Source organism: Oncorhynchus kisutch, linkage group LG12 (genome assembly GCF_002021735.2).
Source record: "Oncorhynchus kisutch isolate 150728-3 linkage group LG12, Okis_V2, whole genome shotgun sequence".
Lineage (NCBI taxonomy): Eukaryota > Metazoa > Chordata > Actinopteri > Salmoniformes > Salmonidae > Oncorhynchus > Oncorhynchus kisutch.
In genome coordinates this window covers 14,877,066-14,903,265 of record NC_034185.2, presented here as the reverse complement: position 1 = coordinate 14,903,265, position 26,200 = coordinate 14,877,066, and the positions used below count along the sequence as shown (strand labels likewise).

Sequence of the window (26,200 nt, the reverse complement as noted above, 5' to 3'; positions counted from 1 at the left end):
TCCGGAAACTATAATTTAGAAAACAAAAAGTTTATTATTTCAGTGAAATACAGAACCGTTTCATATTTTATCTAATGGGTGGCATCCATAAGTCTAAATATTGCTGTTACATTGCACAACCTTCAATGTTATGTCATAATTATGTACAATTCTGGCCAATTAGTTCGCAACAAGCCAGGGGTCCCAAACTGTTGCATATACCCGGACTCTGCGCGCAATGAACACAAGAGAAGTGAAGCAATTTCCCTATTTTAGTATTGCCTGCTAACATGAATTTATTTTAACTAAATATGCAGGTTTAAAAAATATATACTTTGTGTATTGATGTTAAGAAAGGTATTGATGTTTATGGTTAGGTACATTCGTGCAACGATTGTGCTTTTTCACAAATGCACTTTTGTTAAATCATCCCCCGTTTGGCGAAGTTGGCTGTCTTTGTTAAGAAGAAATAGTCTTCACACAGTTCGCAACGAGCCAGGCGGCCCAAACTGCTGAATATAGCCTGACTCTGTTGCACAGAACGCAAGAGAAGTGACACAATTTCCCTAGTTAAAAGAAATTCATGTTAGCAGGCAATATTAACTAAATATGCAAGTTTAGAAATATATACTTGTGTAATGATTTTAAGAAAGGTGTTGATGGTTAGGTACACATTGGTGCAACGACAGTGCTTTCTTCGCGAATGCGCTTGTTAAATCACCTGTTTGGCGAAGTAGGCTATGATTCAATGATAAATTAACAGGCACCGCGTCGATTATATGCAACGCAGGACAAGCTAGATAAACTAGTAATATCATCAACTATGTGTAGTTAACTAGTGATTATGTTAAGATGGATTGTTTTTATAAGATACGTTTAATGCTAGCTAGCACCTTACCTTGACTCCTTGCTGCACTCGCATAACAGGTAGTCAGCCTGCCACGCAGTCTCCTCGTGGAGTGTATAATGTAATCAATCGGCCATGATCGGTGTCCAAAAATGCCGATTACCGGTTTTATGAAAACTTGAAATCGGCCCTAATTAATCGGCCATTCCGAATAATCGGTCGACCTCTATTCACTTCCATAAATAATGTCAATTTTACATCTAGATTGTTATATATATTGTAATCTGATAAAAAGGAAAAGGCTTTTATCATGCTCTCTCTTCTAACACTACCGGTAATCAGTTTCAGTAGCCTCACACTACCGGTAATCAGTTTCAGTAGCCTCACACTACCGGTAATCCGTTTCAGTAGCCTCACACTACCAGTAATCAGTTTCAGTAGCCTCACACTACCAGTAATCAGTTTCAGTAACATCACCCTACTGGTAATCAGTTTCAGTAACCTCTTGGCTCTAAGCACAACACCCCTCTCGGGAAATGGTTGCTAGAGTACGTGAGGAGAGAGGGTCTGATAAGAACAATTCCAGTTCAAATCTCTTGAAACCCTGCCTTAGATAACAGAGCAATGGCTGTGAGTGGGTACAGGACAGGCCTGGAGGTATGGAGAGGTGGGGGAGTGGGCTTGGGGCCGGGTCACTAGAGCAGGGCAACTGATAAGCGTGCGCACGCACGCACGCACACACACACACACACACACACACACACGAGAGGATGGATTCAAAATATATTTAATAAAAATGTCTGCAAAAATATATTGTAAATACTCTAGGTGCTCTGTTGTTGCTGGTAATAACAGGACCAACCCTATGAATATAACAGCAAGAAGGATACTGTAAACACTGACCTGGTCAAAGAGCTGTTTACCAGTGGTGCTGGGCTGGACGGCAAACTCCAGCTCAGCGTCCATGGTGGTGACACGAACATTGACCTGTGGAGGGAGAGACATGACAGAAAGACATTAGTAACACAAAAACATGACTATTTACTATCTAGTCAGGAGCAATCTACATGTCACACAGACGTGTACTTCAAAGGGGATGATACTGTATGTAAAGACAGAATAAACACAACAGAGCATGTGTTTGTTTATCTATGCTTTGTAACAGACAGAAAGACTGATCGGAGGGAACTGAGTGGGAAAATCACGATGTGTTTTACCTCAAATATTTACTCCTGAGCTCTCGTTTCAGATTTCATACCAAGCTAGTCTGGTAAACTTCTCTGTTTGACTATAAAGTAAATGGTGTGTGGTTGTGAAGCACGTCAGCCTTTTGTAGCTACCAGCTGCAGTTAGCTAGTTACAGTAAAGGCACATGGTTGACTTCAGAGGTGGCCCCTGTCGGAGATAGCCATAGGTGGTGAGGGCGATAGTGTCATCACCCCTTGACACAGACCAGCCTATCAGGATAGCGTGGGTGGGCAGGGAAGTTTGTCAATACATGTCCTTTCACTGCAGTTTTGAGAGAAAAGGCATGCGTTTCCATTCTTCGGTTAATGATTGATAAGGCTGACCTATGCTGCACAAACAGTCCTTCTAGTTTTGGCCTGCTTACGGAGGTCCACTGAGGTAATCAAATGATTCAAACAACTAAAACGTTGAAACGGAGAAAAACGTAGGGGGGAAAAACAGCCTTGTGAGTTGCAATGAGAGCATCTTCCCAATTTCCATGAATGAGACATGACATCAACTGTGTAAGGCTTTCACAATAGAGACCCGTGATAGGATATCACCACTTCAGTGACTAAAGTCCTGCTAAAATACATCATATTCATTACAATGTCAGCATTGTGAGCTCTCTAACACACACCAGTCCTTCAACTCTCTCTTCTAGGTCAGATGTTGTTTCAGTTATGATTCGGTTCTACAGTACAGTATTTACCCAGGTTATTGGTTAGCACTGACTGACAACCGTATAAAGATGTGTGTGGACTTAGAGATGAGGGAGCGGAAGCCTGCTGTTAGCAGAGCCTTTGGTGTAATCTGTCATCTCCTGGCCATTGTGAATGACATTGAGGCTCTGTAGTGAGCAAACTCAATGGTGCCTAATGGAAACGGCCAAACGGGACGTCTGCTGGGCTGGGCCCTGGGCTCTTACTGACTGACTGTTGACTCACAGCCATGCTCCCTAGCTGCCTCGTAGGCTACATACTGAGCCTACACAGAATAACTGACGTGACGATGGCAGTAGACAATTATTCCATAGAAAGAACAATTCAACCCTTTCAGAACAAAGTGAATGTGAATGGACTACAAAGAGAAAATTGCATCTATATTTACATTTAGGTCATTTAGCAGATGCTCTTATCCAGAGTGACTTACAGTCAGCACATTCAACTACGGTAGATAAAAGGTAAGGTAGGTAATGTAGATAAAAGGTAAGGTAGGTAATGTAGATAAAAGGTAAGGTAGGTAATGTAACTGAAAGGTAAGGTAGGTAATGTAGATGAAAGGTAAGGTAGGTAATGTAGATGAAATGCAAGGTAGGTAATGTAGATGAAAGGTAAGGTAGGTAATGTAGATACAAGGTAAGGTAGGTAATGTAGATGAAAGGTAAGGTAGGTAATGTAGATGAAAGGTAAGGTAGGTAATGTAGATGAAATGTAAGGTAGGTAATGTAGATGAAAGGTAAGGTAGGTAATGTAGATAAAAGGTAAGGTAGGTAATGTAGATGAAAGGCAAGGTAGGTAAGTTTAGGTAAGTTAGGTAATGTAGTATGGTATGTAATGTAGATAAAAGGTAGATGAAAATGTAAGGTAGGTAAGTTTAGGTAAGTTAGGTAATGTAGGTATGGTATGTAATGTAGATAAAAGGTAGATGAAAATGTAAGGTAGATGAAAAGGTACGGTAGGTAAGTTCAGGTAAGGTAGGAAATGTAAATAAAAGGTAGGCAAGGTAGATAAAAGATACGGTAGGTATATTCAGGTAAGGTAGAAATGTAAATAAAAGGTAGGCAAGGTAGATAAAAAGTAAGGTAGGTAAATTTAGGTAAGGTAGATAAAAAGTAAGGTAGATAAAAAGTAAGGTAGGTAAGGTAGTGTAGGTAAGGTAGATTAAAGGTAAGGTAGGTAAGTAAGTTTAGGTAAGGTAGGAAAGATAGATAGATAAAAAGTAAGGTAGGTAAGGTAGATGAAAAGGTACAGGTAGGTAAGGTAGCATGAAAGGTTGTTTATTTTTTGCATTGGAAAAGCCTCATAATGGACATATTGAATGTTGTGGTCAGCTGTGACTGGGTCAGTCTGAGTCTGGGAGTCCAGTTGGAGGAGGGGGGGTAGTTCAACAGGAATTCAGCATGGCACACCATAGCAAAACATTTTCCAACAGAAAAATGAAAATGTGTTCTTATTGGACAAATTTAGCAAGTACCTACTTGTTTGACTCCAATTCAAAATGCTTTCTCTCTATTGAACACAACCAGAGACTGACAGTATCATCACTAAACCTGGAGGTGAGGGGCTCCTAGCTCACACTGTGGGAAACAGCATCCAAAACAGAGGTAAAAAAAGAGAGAGAGAGAGAGAGAGAAGAATACTCCATTAAACAGCAACACAAAGATCCCCTTTCAGCTGGGCCTCCCCAGTGGTTCCTCTCCTATACCACTATATGCCTTCTAAACAGACCTTAGGTCCCAGACTGCACACAGTCAAACTGACTCCAGATCAGCTGTGTGAGGGAGACAGACAGGCCTTTTCCCTGTGACGACACAGTTAAACTGACTCCGGATCAGCTAAGTGGAGGAAATGGACAGGAAACGTGCTCAACATTATCCCTCCACATCGTTGTATAATATACCTAGAGTAATGACTAAATCGGGGCACCCTAAGTCAACACACCCAGACCAACAGAGAGAGGAACAAGTGAGTGGGCACCGCCACACACACAAAACCAGTGGGTGAGTGACATCTGATCTCATGCAATTCGACTAACGGTAAGTCACTGAAGCCATTCAGTCAGAACATTACCAGAAAACATGACATTAATGATAAAAAATACACTGGGCAAAGACCTACATTTCCAGAAAGTGCAACTCTGGTGAGAATGACTATAATTATTATTCTGAAACCATAAGAGAAGTACACGTATGTTTATGACAGCAAACTTTCCAACTGAGTCAAAATGATCCTTTGTATATTAAACAACAAACCAAATGTGATTTGACTCAATGCGATACAATAACACTTGTCGCTGAACTAACTGACTGACTGACTGACTGACTGACTGACTGACTGACTGACTGACTGACTGACTGACTGACTGACTGACTGACTGACTGACTGACTGACTGACTGACTGACTGACTGACTGACTGACTGACTGACTGACTGACTGACTGACTGACTGACTGACTGACTGACTGACTGACTGACTGACTGACTGACTGACTGACTGACTGACTGACTGACTGACTGTCTGTCTGTCTGTCTGTCTGTCTGTCTGTCTGTCTGTCTGTCTGTCTGTCTGTCTGTCTGTCTGTCTGTCTGTCTGTCTGTCTGTCTGTCTGTCTGTCTGTCTGTCTGTCTGTCTGTCTGTCTGTCTGTCTGTCTGTCTGTCTGTCTGTCTGTCTGTCTGTCTGTCTGTCTGTCTGTCTGTCTGTCTGTCTGTCTGTCTGTCTGTCTGTCTGTCTGTCTGTCTGTCTGTCTGTCTGTCTGTCTGTCTGTCTGTCTGTCTGTCTGTCTGTCTGTCTGTCTGTCTGTCTGTCTGTCTGTCTGTCTGTCTGTCTGTCTGTCTGTCTGTCTGTCTGTCTGTCTGTCTGTCTGTCTGTCTGTCTGTCTGTCTGTCTGTCTGTCTGTCTGTCTGTCTGTCAGTCTGTCAGTCAGTCAGTCACAGGAAAGGGGCCTGTAAATGATGTATATGTCTATGGTGTATGTGGGCACCTGAGCTGAGCCATAAGGGAAACTGAGCATCTACCACCACGATGGCAGTAGATAATTATTCCATAGAAAGAACAATTCAACAGGGGGGGGGGGGCAATCCCCCCCACACTTTCAATCTGAAATCTCCATCACCAACTGCAGATTAAACGTGTTTGATACATTACTGGCTCTATATTTATCTTTTAAAATCGCCCCCGTCTCATCTCAATCGAATAGTTTAGACTGTTTGGATGTGTTGACAGACTCGGAGTGAGTTGCTTCTACCATGCAGTGCGTGTAGCAAAAGTGATTACTGTCCTCGTTATGAAATTATCAACTTTACCCTGTATATCCAAAAATTTCAAGCAAAATTACCAAAATTAGAAAGCGCAAGCCATTTTACAAACATTTGAATGCTGAAGGTGATGCGCAGCTGTGCCAGATCACTAGTGCTGAGCGATTAACCCAAATGTTGGTTATTTTCCATTTTTTAAACAACTAATTGACCAACATTGGTTCAATAATTTGAATTCCATTTCATGTGGGTTTTTCTTGTGAGCTCAGTGCGCACATCGCACAGTTTATCTAGAGATAAATCAAATCCAGACTACAAAAATTGTGATTTTGTCAGGCTGCATAGGCAGCCCCTCTATAGAGATGAGATGATGACTTGGAACGAAATAAAGTCATCAAATAAAACAAATGTAATATACACAACAACTGAAATATTTTATTAAAGTCATGTGAATAAATTATGGTTAATAAGTGTAATGGGCCGTCACTACCATCATGATACTTTTATTAATAGTTTTATTCTGTGTTCTTAAGGCATTCAACCCTCATAATGCATAGTGCGTTTAATGTTTAAAATAATAATAGAAAACAGAGATTATTATTTTTATAATCTAACAGAAACCGAACAGAATAGCTCTAGTTGGTCATCGTGCAAAGCTGCATAGCACGCAGTTTGACTATGCTAAAGAGAGTGCCTAGGGTTGTTGGGAATGCAAAATGACTTGTAGATCAATGACTGTCAACACAATTACATGCTAAGTTCGACACTGAAGGCGAGGATGCGGTTGTCACAAAAGATGAGAGGTATTTTCGGAAGGTATAAAGAAAATAATACAAAAAATATATTTAAAAAAGTCAACTCCGATTAAATACACTTGAATACATTTTCTGACCGATGCATGCTACATTTGGATCTTTTGGGGTCCCGCGGACCATTGCACTCACATCTTATTAAACATTTGAACCGGGGACCGATGTTTATCTGTGAATCATTACATCCCTAGTCGTAACCAAATTGAGGTTGAGTGGATCGCAGGTGTCTAAGTAAAAAAATATATAAATAGATTTTTTTAAATATAATACATTTTTGGGGGGTGAAAAAATACTGCAGTCTGAATTTAAACAACATACCAGGTAGAAAGTGTGTAGAAATGTATTCTTTGAAAAAAAAAGCTTTAATAAATATATTTTCAATATGTAGTTATTAGCGCCAATTAGCAGATTTTGTGGTTTCAAACATGTGAGCTTGAAAACATTCTTCATCAAGAATATGATCAATATGGAATTATTGACAATGAAAAAGTTAGGAATGTTGTTCACTTGTGTAATGTAATTGCTACATTTACAGTCAATATAGCATTAAAACTAGTTTTCCAGATTGCATTTCAGCCTTAATTAAAGATATGAATATTGGGTCACGACTGAGACAACCTGGTTAATTCTGGGTCCCGAGGCAAAACCATTTGAAAACATCTAGTCTAGTATGCAACACCCTTCACTGGTTAATGAGTTGGTTGACCGATGGTGATCATCATCTCACCACAGTGGCTCAACAGAATGGGCTACATGCTGCATTCCCATTCAATATTTAACAACGGTGTGGCTTTAATGGAGTCTGTTGCAATGTGGGGTTGTCATGGGAACATGTCTGCAATGCCCCACAGAACCATATAGCCATAAACTCCCACTGGGCTGGGTCCTACCTGCTGACCAGCTGAAGGTCCCATGGAGACTGGAGTGGGGGTAGAATACACCCCTGCTGCATCCCTTTCAATAAGATATTTAGGACTGAGACCTCTAATAGTGGGTTAGTTTTGCAAACTGGGGCACCTCAGCTTGGCCAACTTGTTGACTGAACATAGTGTATTAACTTTTGTTAACAACTAAAGACTATATAATGATGTCTAAATATATAATGATGTGATAAGTGCCAACATGATGACTCTTCGGAGTGACATGCCCAGAGGGCGTAACAGCAGGCATCGTCATATTATTGAGTTATCAATTATACACGAGAACAAATTATTAACAATGGGTTTCAGACAAGAGAAGGAAACACCCACATCTGTGTGTGTGTGTGTGTGTCAGACTGTCAAATGGATGTTCAAGGGGCCGTGAAACAGGATTCAGGGAGAGCCAAGGAGGGAACATGATTCACTTGATGACAATGTGCAGGTTGGCATTTATTGGGATGACTCATGTACTGGAGGCAGCTCTGCAGGATAGTCAATAGCTGGCGTAGCCACAAAGTAATACAATCTGAAATCTAAACCTAATCTTTACCACACTGTTTACCTTATGCCTAACCTTAATTTAAGACAAATTTAAGCAATTTTTTGTTTTTGTGAATTCTTACGATATATAGCCAATTTTGACTTTGCAGCTGGCCCATCTAGTGGAAATCACTCGGCTCTGCCTCCAGGACAAGATGTATCCTATTAAAGGTCAACCTGCTGACAATGTGTCATTCTGACAAGTGTAAATTGAGAGAGAGAGAACACCAAACCAGGATCTCAATCTCAGCTGCTCAAATCTCAACTTTCTCTTGTCAGATTACTTTCTCTTCTAAACCAATGAAATCTACTCTAGTTGTATTTCTCTATATGATAGATACATTCTACCAGGTTTGATGTGTTTTTCACCATTGGCTTAAATGGTTGATAGTATTGCATCACAACTCACGATACTGAATCTCAATATGGGCTGATCATCATGTCAGTGAAACTCAGTTTGTGTTATAGAAAGCCCTTCTAGTCAGTAGTGAGCGTAGCAGCCACAGCCTAACAAAAAATGTTGACCAACCAATGCTATAAATAGGAACAAGATCATCAAAAAAACATTGGCAATATTTAATGTCTTTCTTAACTCACGGTATATAGAGAGAAGCCAGTAAGTGGCAGTAAATCAATGCTTATGCCTCATCATTGATATCGTGGAGAGAAAATAAAACGGTCTGCCATTATATTACCAAAAAGGGCAGGTTGTGTGCCTAAATGTGGAGTACCAGAGAGTGCTAAGAGTGCTACTGTGTCATGTAGCCAGCACCACAATGATGTCACTTTCCAGTGATGCTCTTAACACTTTATGACTCCTAGTCTTCTAGTGTCTCGGATGAGAGACTGGGGGGGTTAATGAAAGTCCATAGTTTTTTGGGGAAGTGCTGTCAAAGACAAATGTCACCAAAAAAAATGACCAGCTTTAAACCTAGGTAGGCCTCACCTAGGATATTACATTAAGTCAAACAAAAAGGTTCTGAGAGTAAGACTAATGAAGATGACTAAACTTCATGTGAGGAAGCACATATATTCAGACAGTGTGACCACTTACAAGAGGCCAACTTCTTATTCTCATCTTCAAGAGAATGTATTGATATAAGTGAGGATGTTTGTATTTTCATCTACAAGTGAAACTACAAATTAAACCATAGAAAAATAATATATATTTGGTGTAAGATAGTCATTACAACACAAATAGCTTATAGTATCTCCTCTTATCATGAGCAGACATCGTGTCTCGGGCCTGCCGGGGCTACTTGGATCTCGACTCAGGACTGCCAACGTATCCTCTTTAGTTACCAAGCATATGTTTAGACAACTCAGTAGAACTCTGACTACCTTAACATCTTTGAAATATATAAAATCACTGCAATACTTACAGCTTTAGGCATTTTGTGTCCTTTTCCTGGGTCCGTGCGCGGAGCTGTGAAGTTGGTTTCCAAATACTTCGGATAGTCTACTAAATGACGTCTCCACAGTCAGTGCCTTCCTGTCAGAGAGAGCGAAAGAGGATAAACGCGTTTCAGCCACTCCGGTGATAACCAGTCAGACGGGACTACCCTTCCTTCTTTAAACGCTGGTGCGAAATAGAGATTGGTTGACTCAGCCCTCGTACAGCCGTATGAATCATTTTTTATAAATAGTCTATGGAAATTCAGATTAAACGAGCCTCACCCATAACAGCCACAAAAAGGAGAGTCGAGCTTTAACACCGAAATAAATTAGGAGTCTCCACCCTTATAGGTAAACATCTTACTTCAGCACCACTACTGTGGTATCTAGGTGTGATCCTTGCTCGGATAAAATTATGAGGGGACGTTCGATATAGCCTACAGTATATGATACACGGTGTACTGCAGATACATTTTCCTTCAGAATCAATGAATATTGGCTACTACTGGGTGATGTGAAAGCCAATACAAAGTAGCCTATCCATCACAGGGACATCAAATATACTGTTGAGTATCAAATATACTGTTGCGCTTAGGGTCTGCCGTCTGTTACAATGTAACACATTGTCTATATCCTTTAACAGGGCAGTTGGATCACAAAATAGCCACGAGCTTCATTAACTTCTGAAGAAAATACACATTAGGCCAACACTGTTTATTTCAAAAAGAACAAAACCTATTAGGTTACACGACGTGTGTAGAAGTAGACAGACCTACAAAGGAAACAAGTTGAGTCCACCTAACGTTACCAACCTAAATCTGTAGTTACCTAGCATAGGCTACTAGGCTAATCAGTGAATATTCTTTGTTGTCAAATGTCATTATATTATTATCCAAGATAATTATTTGACCTACTCGAATAGGCTTTAATTGTGCATTTTGGAGCAAACATTCGAATAAAATTGCCGTTGCATCATGGATACATTTTTACACTTGCAAGCTACATACTCTTCCATTTCTAGCATTTTACCAAGCCACAACCCACTACAATTATCCCAGACACCTGTTGTTATATTTCTCCCCTTTGTGGGAAGCGGCGGCAGAAGTGGTGCAACAAGTGCGGAAACAAAGTAGTGAGCATCCCTATTCTGTTCAACAGTCTCACGTTCACATAAATATTCGATCGCCTATTCATTAATAGGTACAATGGCTTACCAGAGCAGGTGTGATTTAAGATGGTTCTACCGCAGGGCAGCCTCGGACACTCCTCTGCAGAACTAACAGCGCGGCAATATGGCTGACCCTCCGCTACTTCAGCGCTCCGACTATTGCCGCTTGCTTGCATGAGTTCCTGTTTGTCACCGGTGCCAGGCAAGAGGGAACCGTCATTCGTACAACAGCGACTCCCATTAATGACACGTAGTTTATACTGAAAACTGTTTGAACTCAAGCAAGCTTGTAGAAAAATGCAAAATAAGGGCAAAACCCTACAACTGATCTACTGTAGGATTAAAATGGTATGTTTATTATGGAGAAACATTATTTTAAAATTAGTAACCTAATTTGTGATAAGTAATTAAAATGAATTTGGGGTGAAAATATATGGCAAAGCTTTAAAATTATCATAGCAAAATGTTGGCCATTGAAGGATCAGTGATTCAATGTGGCACCCAATTCTGTGGTCAATAACTCTTTATGGGCACATTGTTTCCGGTACCCTGACAACCCTTTATGGGGCACCTACAGTATGTCATTTATCACAGTTGAAACCACTCAGTAGGCCTACATTTATATCAAATCAAATGTATTTATATAGCCCTTCGTACATCAGCTGATATCTCGAAGTGCTGTACAGAAACCCAGCCTAAAACCCCAAACAGCAAGCAATGCAGGTGTTGAAGCACATTGGCTAGGAAAAACTCCCTAGAAAGGCCAAAACCTAGGAAGAAACCGAGAGAGGAACCAGGCTATGAGGGGTGGCCAGTCCTCTTCTGTGTCCCGGTTGGAGATTATAACAGAACATGACCAAGATGTTCAAATGTTCATAAATGACCAGCATGGTCAAATAATAGGTCTGGGACAGGTAGCACGTCCGGTGAACAGGTCAGGATTCCATAGCCGCAGGCAGAACAGTATAATCATTTATAATCTGAGTCTCGCTATATCAACCAGGCAGAATATAACTTTGGCTACAGTCAAAGCAAATTTTCTTAATAGTACATATTGCTCATTGTTGACTAGATCTAGCAAACAATTATACAATTGTTATATTTGGCTAATTATAAAAAGACAGGCACTAAACAGCATATTTATTTCACCAATGCAATGGCTTCACTCCATGACCTTGAGGATAAAACAGACCAGATGGAATAGTTGTGTCATTGTACAGAAGGGAAGACCTTGAGATAACCAAGAGGCCACATCATAAGAGTATTCAAATGAGAGCATTATGTGCCATAAGTTTATTATCAGAGTAGCTTTGACATGATTCATTGGGTTTAGGGTTTTGACATACAACTACAAAAAAAGTGCAAAATTACATTTTTTTTTAAAAGTCCTTTATAAAGACACCCCATAATCTGAACATTTTACGAATTGCTGTTGCTACATAAAATAGGCCTACTGTAGATTAAGTCTATTATGGGAAGTGGTAATTTAATACCACACATTCATGCTAACAAAATAACTATGGCGTCATAAACAAACAAAAGCAAGATATTAGATGCACGTGTATATTTGTTTGGATTACCATGATTGTGTTTCTATTTGTATAGTTGAGTAATAGTGCGCGTCAGAAGTACACCCTCTAAAACTCAACCTAGGAAACGCTGTGAACGGGTTGGGGAGGTTTCATAAATGTTAACGGACCAATAGTTGAGTAGGATTAAAATAGAACGGTATATATCAGAGATAAACGCTGAAGTGCGTGCACTAAAATGCGCGCTATAGGTCACAACGCATGCATTCTATTGGACCGAAACAGCCACTTGTAAAGAGGAAATAGTTTACAATCTATTTATAAACAACAAGGATCGTATACATGTGTCCTGAAACACAGATGTACTGTACTTTCCAGCAAGTCTTATTTGTAAAAAAAAAATAATAATAATAAATAGCATAATGGTATGACCGCAGGAGCTAATGTTTGGTAACCATTTTCAAGTAGGCAATATTTTTGGTTTAGCAGATTACTTTCAAATTAAGGCACGGGCACAAATACTATAGGATTGTTGTTGAGGGATGTGACTTTTTGTAAACCGGAATTTAGTGATTGAACACTAGTATAATTTCAAGAGACATACAATTTTGGGAAAATGACTGTACCAGCAGGGAAAATAAGACAAGTCACCAATTGCAGATTATGAGCTACTGAAACAAGCCTCCAACACATTACATCAAAAGTCAGTAAACTCTGTCTACAACACTAAGGGTAAGGATAGGAAACTAATAGGCTATAAATGCACTGTCCATGAAACCAGAGACTAATGTGATTTGTGGAAAATGCTAAGAGTTAAATCTATAGTCTTTATTGGAGACAGTTGTTCGATATTTTCAAATCATGAATATAAGTAGAATAAATATTTTTTAATAACCATTTAATGTACTGCACAGATATGTAGAGATTTTCCTTTCGCCATTCAGCTCCTCAACTTTTCATTTGAAATGCATTCCCTGTAAAGAAAATAGACCAAAAAAAGCATGGTTTGTGTTAACTTCCTGGACACAGTAGCAGCAGAGATGAATTTTGTAATGGATTACATTACATATGATTAAAGGTGCTGTGCTGCCTGGGCTAGATTAAACACTTTAAAATAATCAAATTGGTGTTCGTTCAGAATATCAACCAATAATGTGATTGGATTCTGTTTGGGGAAAGACAGAAGTGTCTGAATGGAGAGGAATGCCCTATACGTAATCTTGATGGATTTTTGCATTTAGCCAGGACCGCTGGATTAACAACATGCTGATGCAAATATTTTTATTTTTAAACACTGTGGCTTTAGACAGCACAATCAGATCTGGGACCAGACCGGCTATAATAGTATGGGTTATTTACTGTATATGCAATAGCAATGAGTCGTCAGGTGTAAAAACAGTGCTCTAAGCCTCTTCTATTCTTACAGATGTGTGGTTAAAAACATTAACATCAACCTGCTTTATCAGTCACTCTACCATCCTGATTTTGATTGTAACTCAAGGGAGGAGCTGTTAAGTGGTGTTGGCCAGCATGAGGAACATGTAGTACATCTCTCTAAGGACCGAATCATAATTTGAAAGGGTTCTATCTGGAACCAAAAGGATTCTACCTGCAACCAGAAAGGTTTCTTCAGAGGGCTCTCCTCTGGGGACAGCCGAAGAACCCTTTAAGCGTGTAGTTTGAAATCCATGCCTGTATAACTCAAGTTGTCATACAAATCATTCATGCATGTTAAGTCTGACGCACTTAAGGTTTGACAAAAGTCAGACTTAAGTGCGCCTTTTAAGTCTGACTTGTGTGTAACATGGATGAAAGATTTGTATGAAAACTTGAGTTATGCAGGCATGGATTTCAAGCTACACGCTTAAAGGGTTCTTTGGCTGTCCCCAGAGGAGAACCATTTGAAGAATCCTTTTCGTTCCAGATAGAACCCTTTCGACAGAGGGTTCAACACGGAATCCAAAAGGGTTCTCCTATGGGGACTACCCAATAACGGTTTTGGATTCAGGCCTGACAGAATGGGGAGGTCTCTTTCATTCAAACAAACACATTCACAGCATCAATGGTTCTGGCTCCAATATCAAATAACTAGCCTTAAGAAGCATACAGGCAGTGGGATTATTCATTTGTTTATACCATTAACAAATGCTGGTTCTTTCAAATTGGCTGATGTTACCTGTATGTCCCCCCATAGTGGTACAGGCCCTCATTGGGTGGAGTGGTCGTGGGGCTGCATCTGTTGGAACAGCTCCAGCCTCTTCTGGGTGACATCATGGATAAGCACTAAAACAAATACGGTATGCTATAACTCTTTGGTCTGTGTCGGAGTACCCTGGTGGGTTTAACCCTCATGGTTCTAGTACCCCTTGTGGACATAACACAGATATAACACGTGTCTTTGAAATGGCATTTTATAGGTTGCTGTTGCATCAATGGTCTTTGTAGGATATTTGAGTTCAGAACTGCAGCACTGTAAATGCTAGGGCGGTGGTTCTCTAAATTACAATCGCTTCTGTAGTATTAAATAATAGCCACTAGATGGAGCCAAAACAATGTTTATGACCAGTTAAATCTCAAGAGGGCCTCACAGGAAATGCACTTCTGTGGAAGGCTTATGGGAATATGTTAACTGCACAGACACTAAGATTTAAAGTATTGCTATTTGAAAAATCTCAGAAGTGCATTCATCCACTTACTGTCCAACACTGCTCTTGCCACGTATCTCTTCTCCAAAGTGTTACTGACATGAGCCATCAGCCACGGGAGGAAGCCAGTCTCAATATCTGGACATTAGAGAAGACCAGAGCACACACGCAAAAAAAAAAAATACACATTGAATGTTAAATACTGTAAATATGCATGCATCTTTAGAACCAAATACTTAATATGTTGGTACTCAAACTATACATAGTGAGAATCTTAATTGCATACTCCTTGAGTCCTCTCTCATCGCCTCCTCAAAACCCATTTGATGAGAAAGCCAGATGTCCCTCCCCTCTGACCTTCACCTCCAGGAGGCAAGGAGCAAGGATGCGAGGACTATGCAGTGAGATTCTTCCATGGATCTTCACGTGTATCCGAGGAAGACCAGATGCTGCCATCGCAACAGCTAATGGGAATTCTAATAAAATACCAAACTAATACCAGTCTTGGCAGTCCTCTCTTGTGCATTGAACATCTCATGTAGCACGACCGCTTATGTAACTGTTGGAGGAAAGGGTCAAGGTACAGTCAGCAGGGCCCTGGGGGAAGACTGACCTCTCTCCACAGGGTCGTAGAAGTAGCCGTGTTCCCTCAGCGTGGTGTAGACCGAGGGGAGCAGGTCGGCCAGGTAGTGCTGGGCAAACGCTCGCGCCGCAATCTTGTCCGCAGTCTCCATCTCCTTCTTCAGCACCTCTCGCTGCTGGGTGATCCGACGCTCCTGTTCAGAGAAGAGAGACAATGAAAGTCATGGGTCTGTTTCCCTCCAAAGAGTCTGTCTGGAACCTCATGCTATGGTGCCTGAGCAGGTATCAAACCCAGGTCAGGGATTGAGGGTTGCCTTATTGCCTGGGGAAAGTGCCCTGAGCAGTCGCTCAAGTTAAGCATGCTCTGAGGCTGCTCCATTCGTCAGTTGTTTTATTTTACTTGACTGATAATAACCAAAATGCAAAGAATTCCAATAGTCTGGTCTTTCTGGTTCCTCCCTTGTGTGTTGGTAAAAATAGCTACTTTAAATGTTCTGGCAAGTTATCATAATTTTGGGGAACCCCAAAATACTGCTGACTTGCCCAATGGGCGATTGCCTTTCAGACCTTAATGTCAATCCCTGCAGGCTGATTAATTGGCACTGTCTTCCCTAGTGAAAGCCTATGCATTCACTCAGGAAGCAAATATTTTCAGGTCTCAGGCAAGCAGACCACCACTCAGCACCCTAACAAACCACCTCTGTTGCACTATTGAGAGTAATGCACATTAACTTTTTGAAACTAATCTATCCAGTCATTTATCTATGGCCTGAGAATTGGTTACATGTATCCGTGTGGCAGCAGCCATGTCTGGTGGTCCTGTTCCTGTACCTTCTCCTCACGGTGGCGTCTCTCTTGCTCCTCCAGCCGCTGCACCTCCACCAGCTCAGCGTTGCGGAGCTCCTCGAAGGCCCGCTGCTGTGCCCGCAGGCTGGCCAGCTCCTCCTCCTCCATGACCTCCAGCAGGGCCTGCTCCACAGTCTTCCCCACCAGCACCTCCAGCACCGGGTGCACCTCCATGTCAAAGTCAAACAGCTGCAGGGCAAGGCAGGGGACATGGGCAGGGGTTAAAAAGTGGGTAAAAAATAAATAAAGGGTTAAAAGTGTGTTGAATACATTTTCAAATATACTGTTTCAACAGATGAAACTACACCTTTTAGAACAATGCGGACTGTGAAGAGACACCCACACACACATTGTTATATTATACATGTTGTATTGTAGATGAGTAGTGGTGTAATAATGTGTTGAATGATGTACTGTTTCGTTTATATTTTTTCTGATGTAATCGCCTTAATCTTGTTTGGACCCCAAGAAGAGTATGGGGATCCATAATAAATACAAAGATATGCCTAACGTGTTTTCAACCTGTTGCCAATCCATTTGAAGGAAGCTCCTTCACAAAATGTTGAATTGTTTTCATTGCACAGCAATGAAGAAGAGGAAAAATAAAAATATGTAATACCTCTCCCTCCTCTATCTGTGTGGCCACATCTTTTCCGGACTTGGCAGGAATGAAGAGGGGGGTGGCCGGTTTGTCCAGGAAGGCATCGGTCTGGCACTCGACACTGGTGTCCTCTATGCGGTCATTCAGCTCCTCAAGATAAAGCTCTGAAATAATCCATGTAATTATTTCCAGCTCTGGAAATAGTCCAACCTCTGTGTTGTCCTATCAATCAACAATGACAGTAGGCAGCTGAGATGTTGTTTTACCCATAGATTTAAGTTGTACCTGTCTGTACATCTATGTGCTTCCTTCCCTCCAGAGCCTCTGGAGTCCTGGGCCTGAACTGCTCCATGGCACGCTTCCGAGCGACCGATCTCCTTCTGGACTCCTGCTGTCTCTGGACCTCAATAGGGTCAGGTTGAGCTGCCTGGCCAATACATAATTATACAAGACGTGATGGAAACATTTTTACCAATGTGGTTATCACTTTCAATATCTGACTTGGTGAGCTGGAAACTCACCACTGGTAGGATGTGCTGGGCATATGTGTTTCCCCTGACAACACGTCGGTCATACATGATGTTTCCATAATTGCTCTGTCCATCACTTCTGCATGACAAGGAAACAGGTGCTCTTTTTTTTCTATGTACAATCTTGATAAAAACGAATTAGCATACACTTATCCACAGCCGTGCACTAACGCAGTTACATTAATGAACCAGGTTTTGCACCTGTTTTTTAATCAATCAAGACTGGATAGCGTACTTATTGAAAACCTGAACAATTGCTAGCACCATTTCAGTTGCCTGACCCTGCAAAATATACAGTGCAACAACTGGCAGGAATCGAAATGGAACTGACCCCAACTCTGCTATACTGGCAATAATCTAGCTACCCATTTCATTATGCAAAAAGTCTAGTTGTTTACGCTGCCGAAGTGAGCTTTTGGCTAAGCTATCAGTTACTGACAGCATATGTCGTTGTCTATCAAACTTACTGCTCCGCGGCGGGCTCTCTGTATTTGGTGCGGTTTTGAACAGGTCTTGGGCGACTGGCGAATGTGTAAGTCCCGTTTGGAGCCTCCTTTTGAGGCTGTAAAACGGATGTCATTCTTTGACTTAAATTATTCTAATGAAAACAACCCGTATTATTTGATAAAAACATTCAAACTGGAAGCTAAATTAAAGTGAAGAAGAGTGTCTAGTTGTTGACGTTTGTCATAGCAACGATTTCCAGGAAGTGTAACTTTGCTGTTACATCACTTCCTTGGTTGCCTGCTAGTAGTTTTGGCTTTTTGTTTGGGGGGGCTAGCAAAGCAAGGCATTTACATTTTATGCAGGACTGACATATATTCAGCTCAAGTAATTTAATTTGAATATGATGGTCTTCCACTCCACTCTTATAGACCCTAATGTACAGTTCAATAATAAATAGAATCCTATGCACTGTGCAGTATGGAAAAACAAAATCTTTACTTTAATTCAAATATTGCCTAATAAAATGCATATAGGAGAAAAAGCTCATTATAACGTGGCTTCAATATAGTTTATATACAGAAAAAGCAACAATTATTATTTTATAAATGTTATTCAAGTGGTACCGTAGTTGTGTAAATGTAATGGGATGCATCTGCTCTTTGTTACTGTTTTGTTGGTTTTGGAACGACCCATTATTTGATGGTTTAAGAAAGTTACATTTTGGCTCTGGATTTCAGACTCTTCCTCTTCATCCTCATATACCTCCCCCTCTGCGATGGCATCCTGGTACTCCAATACCAAGTCGTTCAAATTGCTCTCTGCCTCTGTGAACTCTATCTCATCCATGCCCTCCCCGGTGTACCAGTAGGAAGGCCTTGCGACGGAACATGGCAGTGAACTGCTCAGAGACACTTAAACAGCTCTTGGATGGCTGTATTGTTGCCTATGAAGGTGGCGGACATCTTGAGTCCAGGGGGTGTGGTGTTACAGGCAGCAGTCTTGAAGTTGTTGGGCACGAAGTGCAGACTCGGGAAGGGTACCATGTTGATGGCTAGCTTGTGGAGGTCGGCGTTGAACTGTTCTCGGAAGCGAAGGCAGGTGGTCACCCCGCTCATGGTAGCCGACACCAGGTGGTAATGAGGTCTCCGTAGGTGGGCGTGGGGAGCTTGAGCTTGCGGAAGCAGATGTTTCATTACGCCCTCCTGTAGTCCTAACATGGACCATTGGTGCCGTTCAGGAAACCAAGCCCACACACTGAGGCGGTGCGGTCTCAGATGCCATAGAGTTCCACCGGTCTGAGACAGTAGGTTGGGTCTCAGGGGCAGATGCCAAGGTGTCCCAGACAACAGGGACAGGAGAAGGCTGATCAGGGGAAAAGGGGGGAATGCGTAAAGCTCCTGACCTGGCCAATGAGCCAGAGCATCCAAGGCCAGAGGCCCTGGTGGCTCCGACATGCAGTACCACAGGGGGCAGTGAGTGTGCATTGTCCAGGTAGGCAAACAGGTCCACCTGCGCTCTCCTGAACTTTTCCCATGGGTGCTGCACCACCTGGGGATGTAGGCTCCAGTCTCAAGGCGGCGGGCCCTCTTTCGAGAGCATATCCTCTGCCACATTCAGGATGCCAGGTACACCTCTGCGGTGTTGTCCATTCTCACCAGGACATGTCTTCCCTTCAGATGTGGAAGGAAAGACCGCAGGGCCAGCAGTACAGCTCGGGGCTCTAGTGTATTGATGTGCCGGCCGCTCCAAGGGGGTAGCCAACAGCCACTGACCAACCTGCCCTAGGTCACACCCCCCAGCCAATCTGGGATGCCTGTGCTGACCAGCTCCCGGCGGCACATCCTCAGCATCTACACCCCACCTGAGAGAAAGGAGCGACAGCACGGTGACATTGGCGCTTCGGGTGCAGCCGGTGGGAGTTGAACCACCGTTGAAGAGGCCGGAGATGGAGCAGGCCCGGGGAAATCAGCAACGGGTGTTGGCAGGTCAGGGCGGCCCCTGCCGAAAGTGGTCGTGACAAGATAAGATTGCCTGAACTCTCCTGGTGGGCAGGTGTACTCTCATTAGGACTGAGTCAAGTTCCATGCCAATGAAGGCCACCCTCTGTGACACGAAGGCCCCTGAAGGACGGGGGCCAGCACCGGATTTGGAGTCGGTACCCCTCAAGCATTTTGGACAACACCCAGGGGGACTCCACACCCTCCTCCCACTTTTCCCTTGGAGAACGGGAGAAGTGGCTGAGGCCGTGTAAGGGTGTGTCAGGGGTCCTGCCGGGGCCCGCCTCTCCTCTGGCGCACCGAGCTCCTGGGTCCACCAGGCATGTCCCTAAGGCAGTGACGTTTTATAGGTTGTTGCTCCACCGCACGCTGTGCCCTCCCTGCTGTCGTCCCTGAGCACGAGGTGATGGGGCAGGAGAGGGACCCCAGCATAGTTCTGGTGTAGGTGGGTGGCGATGGTCCGTCTGCCTTGAACCCGGGACCTGAGGAGGCAGCATGAACCACCACAGGGTTTCGCCGGTCCCTACAAACGTTATCGGTCTGCTTCAGAATGTCATCAACCCCGGCGCCAAACGTCAGCCATGGGGTAATAGGGAGAGTGGCAAATGTGCTCTGGAGAGCAGCTGGCAGATGGGATTGGGTCAGCCATGGATAATTCCGGGAGTTAACCGCTATTGTTGCCGCAGGCCACATCCCTCTGGAGCAGGGAAAGCATGCAAGACACCTCCATCGCTTCCCGGAGGAGTTCCTCTGTGCCCTCCTGCAGCTGGGGCAACAGAGTCTGCTAGTAAGGCGGCCAAGAGAGCAGAGGGACCCATATTTTCTTAACTCTTCTTGAACTGCACTGTTGGTTAAGGGCTTGTAAATAAGCATTTTACAGTAAGGTCTACACTTGTTGTATGTGACAAATAACATTTGATTTGATTCACCCCCCCAAATTATCATACCCAAATATAACTGCCGAAATGCTCAGGCACTGAAGCAAGGATATGCATTTTCTTGGTACTATTCAAAAGGAAACACTTTGAAGTTTGTGAAAATGTGGAAGGAATGTAGGAGAACACATTACATCTGGTAAAAGATAATACGAAGAAAAAAACAAACGTTTTTTTGTGTACCATCTTTGAAATGCAAGAGAAAGGCCATAATGTATTCCAGCCCAAGTGCAGTTTAGATTTTGACCACTAGATGGCAGAAGTGTATGTGCAAAGTTTTAGACTTCCAATGAACCATTCCATTTCTGTTCAAAATGTTGTATGAAGACTGCTCAGATGTGCCTAATTTGTTTATGAATAAATTATGTAAAACTGTGCACTCTCCTCAAACAATAGCATGGTATTTCACTAGTTACTGTAAATTGGACAGTGCAGTTAGATTAATAAGAATTTAAGTTTTCTGCCAATATCAGATATGTCTATGTCCTGGGAAATCCTTGTTACTTACAACCTCATGCTAATCGCATTAGCCTACGTTAGCCCAACCGTCCTGCAGGGGACCCACCAATCCTGAAGAAATTTAAATCTATTTGAATCCCACTATATAACAAAATGTGGAAAAATTCAACGACTGTGAAAACTTTCTGATGGCACTGTATGTACATAAGTGGTATACTGTATCCTGAATTGACACTTTGTTTAGCATTTGAAACATTCTCACTGACACCAGGGGCCTGTTGCACAAAAGTAGAATTAAGACATCCGGGATAAATGACTCAGCTGAGCTCAATGAAGCCAAAACATGTGCGTCCAGGCTTAATTGGTTGCACAAAGACCAAGCCAGGATGAGCAGACACGGATTCATTAAGCCAGGTGAAACCAATCCTGGATAGGTGCGCGCTCACGGCTCACTCAAATAGACCCCGCCACAGATCACAGATTAACTGATTTACCATGGCAACTAGAGCCGCGTACTTTTCCCCGTCGGAAGCACAAATCCTCATGGAGGCATACGAGGAGGTAAAATATATAATTAAGAAGAAAGGCAACACCGCCACAGTGATAAAGCAAAGAGAAAAAGCGTGGCAAAGTATTGCAGACCGCCTGAATGCGTAAGTAGTGCACAAATACACACTCACCGCTCCGCTGAAACATCACAATTACAATTCAAATATTTAATTCACATCTCCAAAAATGCAGTTGTACTGTAATTATGAAACGGTTAAATTTTTTATTGAAATGCACTGCAGATATGAGTGAAATTGTGTAAAGTAACTCCATCACACTGTATAAAGCTATGATAAATTTTTTGATATTTTTACTGAAAACAAGACAAAAATACCAAGTAATTTTTTGCAGTGTGACTCCATTAAATGTGTGTGTGTGTGTGTGTGTGTGTAGATTAAACATGAACGGGCCAAAACGGACATGGCAGCAGGTCAAAATCAAATACAAGAACATTCTGCAGAATGGTATGGTCCCTGACTAATATTTAACAAAGCACAAGCATATATTGTACCCAGAAGGTGCCTGCTCACACATTGTCTGTACTGTTTTAGCAGTGAAAAAGAATACCCACAGACAAGGCACGGGTGGTGGGTCACCAAAGGCTGACCTTACCCCAGCAGAGGACATGGCCTTGGAGCTAAATAAAGGCAGGCCCGTCTTAGAGGGGATCCCTGGGGGGAAAGAGACGAGCATAGGTTCCTCCCAAGATGCCACCCGCTTCATTCAAGGTATGTCCTTCCATCTCTACATGGGATACAACCACATTCATATTGAATCAATTTGGACTGTCTGACTTTGGTTTACCTATTGCCTTGCAGTGTCTGGCAGCACTGTGTTCCTGTTAGAGCCACCAGCACAAGCACCAGACTATGCCTGGCATGTCTTGTCTACTAGCTTCAATATGAATCCGATTAAATGTGATAGGGTGAAGGCCCCAGTGCAGCAGCAACAGCACATGATGGAGACGATGATGAGGAGGAGACCATCTCTCTGGATTCCAGAAGGCATGAGGTATCATGTTAAGACTGTGAAAGTACTATTTACTCTACAATGGTGAGGAGTCCTCATCAAAATCAAAAAATCTAATTTCTTTTACAGGACCCAGATGCTATACAGTGGGAAAACCAGCCTGGCAACATAGTGCGTATTAATAAAAGGACACCACATCCTGCCAAATTCCAGCTGCGCTAATTGTATTGTGTTCACAGAGCTCACAAGCTATCAGAAAGTTGTATGGCAACCACCTCCGGCGCCAAATAGAACTGGCAGACATAGACATTCAGTACAAGAAGAAAAAGATGGAAAATCTTGCACTGGAGTTCGAAATAAAAAAGAGGACAATTAGGAAACTGGACCTTGAAATAAAAAAACTTGAGAGGGAGGTGAGATATGCCTTCAATGTACACTGTATGCTAACTGTAACACAAATGTATTAATCATTATTTTTCTTTCCTCCCCCAGCTCCAAGAAGATGACACAGCTTAAAATAAAAATTAGGTATATTCTCGTAAAGTCAAGTGAGCCATGACATATGAGCTCTTATTGTGAGCACACAGGACGGTGGCATCTTTCTAAGTTTTTTTTTATTTTCCCAGCAATCAGTACAACCAAGTCATCGTTATAAGGCATCGCCCTCTTTTGCCCACCCCCCCAGCACCAGGTGTGGCCACTAGCCTATATGAAGGCCCAAAATTGTGTGTTCCTTTCTGCTCTGACAATGGCATGCCCATTCGTGTGAGATGTGGTGGATGAAGAAGCACTTGTGCTGAGGAGAGCCTTCAGGCGAGAAAGGGTCTTCAGGGACCGGTTGGACGCACTGGCCTTCCCTGATGACCATCTATATGAAAGATACAGGTTTTCTGCAGATGGCATCAGGTATCTATGCAGACTACTGGGTCCCAGGATTAAGCACCGCACTGCACGGAGCCATGCACTGAGTGTGGAGCAAATGGTTTGTGTGGCCTTGTGCTTTTTTGCTAGTGGAGCCTTCCTGTACTCAGTGGGGGATGCAGAACAGCTGTACAAGGCCACAATTTGCCGCACAATAAGGAGTGTGTGTGTCTGGCTATCAAAGCATTAGCAGATGTCTTCATCTCCTTCCCTGGCCACAGAAGACTCTGTGACATCAAAGAGGAGTTCTATAGGATTGCAGGTAAGAGGATCTACAAATTACAGGACAACTGTTAACACATAGTAGGATACTCATTACTTTGTGTGACAGGTTTCCCCAATGTCATTGGTGCAGTGGACTGCACACACATAAGGATAAAAGCCCCCTCAGGTGCCCATGAGGCCGATTTTGTGAATAGGAAATCCTTTCACAGCATTAATGTTCAGGTGAACATAACTTTTTGATATTGTCCATTGACGAACACTCTGCATTGCCAGTGATGTGCATTGATTGGTGTAATATTCCTCATCTTATGATTTCAGATGGTCTGCAATGCTGACTGTGTGATCAGCAATGTTGTGGCAAAATGGCCTGGCTCAGTCCATGACTCCAGAATCTTTCGGGCCTCTGAAATCTATCAGTGCCTATCACAAGGTAAGCCACACAACCCCTATTTATAACCATCATGGCTGTGTCAAGAATATCACTGTGTTTATGAGGTAGTAATGACAGGTGAATTCTCTGGTGTGTTGCTGGGAGACAGGGGGTATGGCTTTCACAGACCCCCAGGAAGCACAGCAGGCCTACAACCATGCCCATGCCAGGACCAGGGCCAGAGTTGAAATGACCTTTGGCCTCCTGAAGGCACGCTTTCACTGCCTTCACAAATTAAGGGTCAGCCCTGTTAGGGCATGTGATATTACTGTGGCTTGTGCTGTCCTCCACAATGTGGCCTGCCTGAGGAAGGAGAGGGCCCCCAGAGTGCCACCAGCCATGGACTGGGACAATCCGGCAATCTTCCCTGATGACGACAGTGGTCGGCTGCTGAGGGACCAATATGTGTTGAATTATTTTAGTTAGTATGTGTGCTTTCAATTTTGGTTAAATATGTCCTGCGGTGGCAGAGGAATTTGGGTTTTTTTGGGTTCGTTTTTTGACGAATTTGGCCTCTTATGATGTTTGTGCGGTATACTGTGTGTAATACAAGGCTGCAGGGAGGCTACTGCATCCATTCATTTGTCTGTTCAGTTGATGTGTATGGATTTGTCCTGCATTTATTTTAGTGTGCAGACATGCAGGGTGTGTTATATACAGACCTTTGAATGTGTATGTATCATTTTGTATAATATGCTTGGATTCTGTGCTTTCCATCTTGTAGAGTCACTGTGACTTCAGTTTCGAAAGGAGCTGATGGTTTACCTGCTTTGTTTTGTCCTTATTCAATAAAGGAACATAATGTTACACATTGTGTTTTTATATTCATATGGAATGTGTATTTGTTTATATGACAGAGTACTAGGGCCACACTGAAGAAAAAGGATAAAGTCATAAATTTATGAGGCTGGTTCTTTCTGCAGAAAAGCTACATATTGTTTTTACAGTTTTGATACTTATGACAATGTGATACTTAATATTCTGGCACATCAGCATGTCTTTGTTTATGAAACCATACTGAAGTACAATTTCACGAAATGCCCCACATCTGTCATTTTAACAACTGTCCTCCTTTAAAACAACTGGTTACAATATTATGACTTGTGTTTTTTTTCCCCTCTGTGGCCCTAATATTCTATCATTTTATATATAGCCTTATAGTCTATGGGAAACTGTAAATTATCTAATGATAGCAACATCATCTAAAAATCATTTTTTATCCAAAATCATTGAAATTAATGATCACAAACGTTTAAATAATAACAGTGGGTCTAGTTATATGTGATAACAATGTATAGTGAGCAGTGAAATAACTATTGGTTTCCATTTGTGGTGACTGCTGACTGACATTAGGGATGAGATTAAATAGATCCTGGAATTTAGCCTGGTCTGGAGCAGGCTAGCTCCACAGAATAAATCTCCATGGTAATTTATACCATAACATATCCTCCTGCCCCCTATCCATCTTTAGTGCAACCGGATTACGGATCAATTGAGCCAGGATCACCAAGATATCCTGGCTTAATCCCTTATCCTAGTTTTGTGCAACAGGCCCCAGGAAGCAGTTGTGGTCTCATAGTAAACAGAGAGAACACTAGTCATGCATGAGTGAAATTAAACCACATTTGAAATGTTTTTATTTTGCTCTGCTTATATGGCTTTAAAAAAA

General features: G+C 42.3%; 2 protein-coding genes across 3 annotated transcripts in view; both read right to left on the bottom strand.

Moving 5' to 3' along the window:
• ezrb (ezrin b) overlaps window positions 1-11,042 on the bottom strand; it is a 51,315-nt gene extending 40,273 nt beyond the window's left edge. Inside the window, exons 1-3 of one of the 2 annotated variants that reach the window (XM_031836958.1) lie at window positions 10,913-11,042; window positions 9,686-9,795; window positions 1,730-1,813 (exon numbers count right to left, since the gene is read on the bottom strand). In XM_031836958.1, coding sequence (XP_031692818.1) covers window positions 1,730-1,813; window positions 9,686-9,697 — 96 coding nt within the window. In that variant the 5' untranslated portion in view covers window positions 9,698-9,795; window positions 10,913-11,042. The remainder of the gene's footprint in view (window positions 1-1,729; window positions 1,814-9,685; window positions 9,796-10,912) is intronic. The other variant, XM_031836959.1, reaches the window with a different exon arrangement.
• A 949-nt stretch (window positions 11,043-11,991) lies between these two features.
• Window positions 11,992-18,329, bottom strand: rsph3 (radial spoke head 3). The gene is made up of 9 exons (XM_020496247.2): window positions 18,067-18,329; window positions 17,591-17,678; window positions 17,355-17,496; window positions 17,088-17,233; window positions 16,454-16,657; window positions 15,654-15,816; window positions 15,092-15,178; window positions 14,572-14,678; window positions 11,992-13,369 (listed from the first exon to the last, which is right to left on the bottom strand). The coding sequence occupies exons 1-8, from the start codon at window positions 18,177-18,179 to the stop codon at window positions 14,602-14,604; spliced, it is 1,020 nt and encodes a 339-aa protein (XP_020351836.1). The 5' UTR covers window positions 18,180-18,329; the 3' UTR covers window positions 11,992-13,369; window positions 14,572-14,601.
• Between the last annotated feature and the right edge of the window lie 7,871 nt (window positions 18,330-26,200).

Coding starts and splice junctions, on each gene's coding strand:
- rsph3 (XM_020496247.2), bottom strand. CDS start 18,179: ATGACATCCGTTTTACAGCCTCAAAAGGAGGCTCCAAACGGGACTTAC. Junction 17,497..17,590: donor CCCAGCACATCCTACCAGTG/GTGAGTTTCCAG, acceptor TGTATTGGCCAG/GCAGCTCAACCTGACCCTAT. Junction 15,817..16,453: donor GACGCCACCGTGAGGAGAAG/GTACAGGAACAG, acceptor TTCTCTGAACAG/GAGCGTCGGATCACCCAGCA.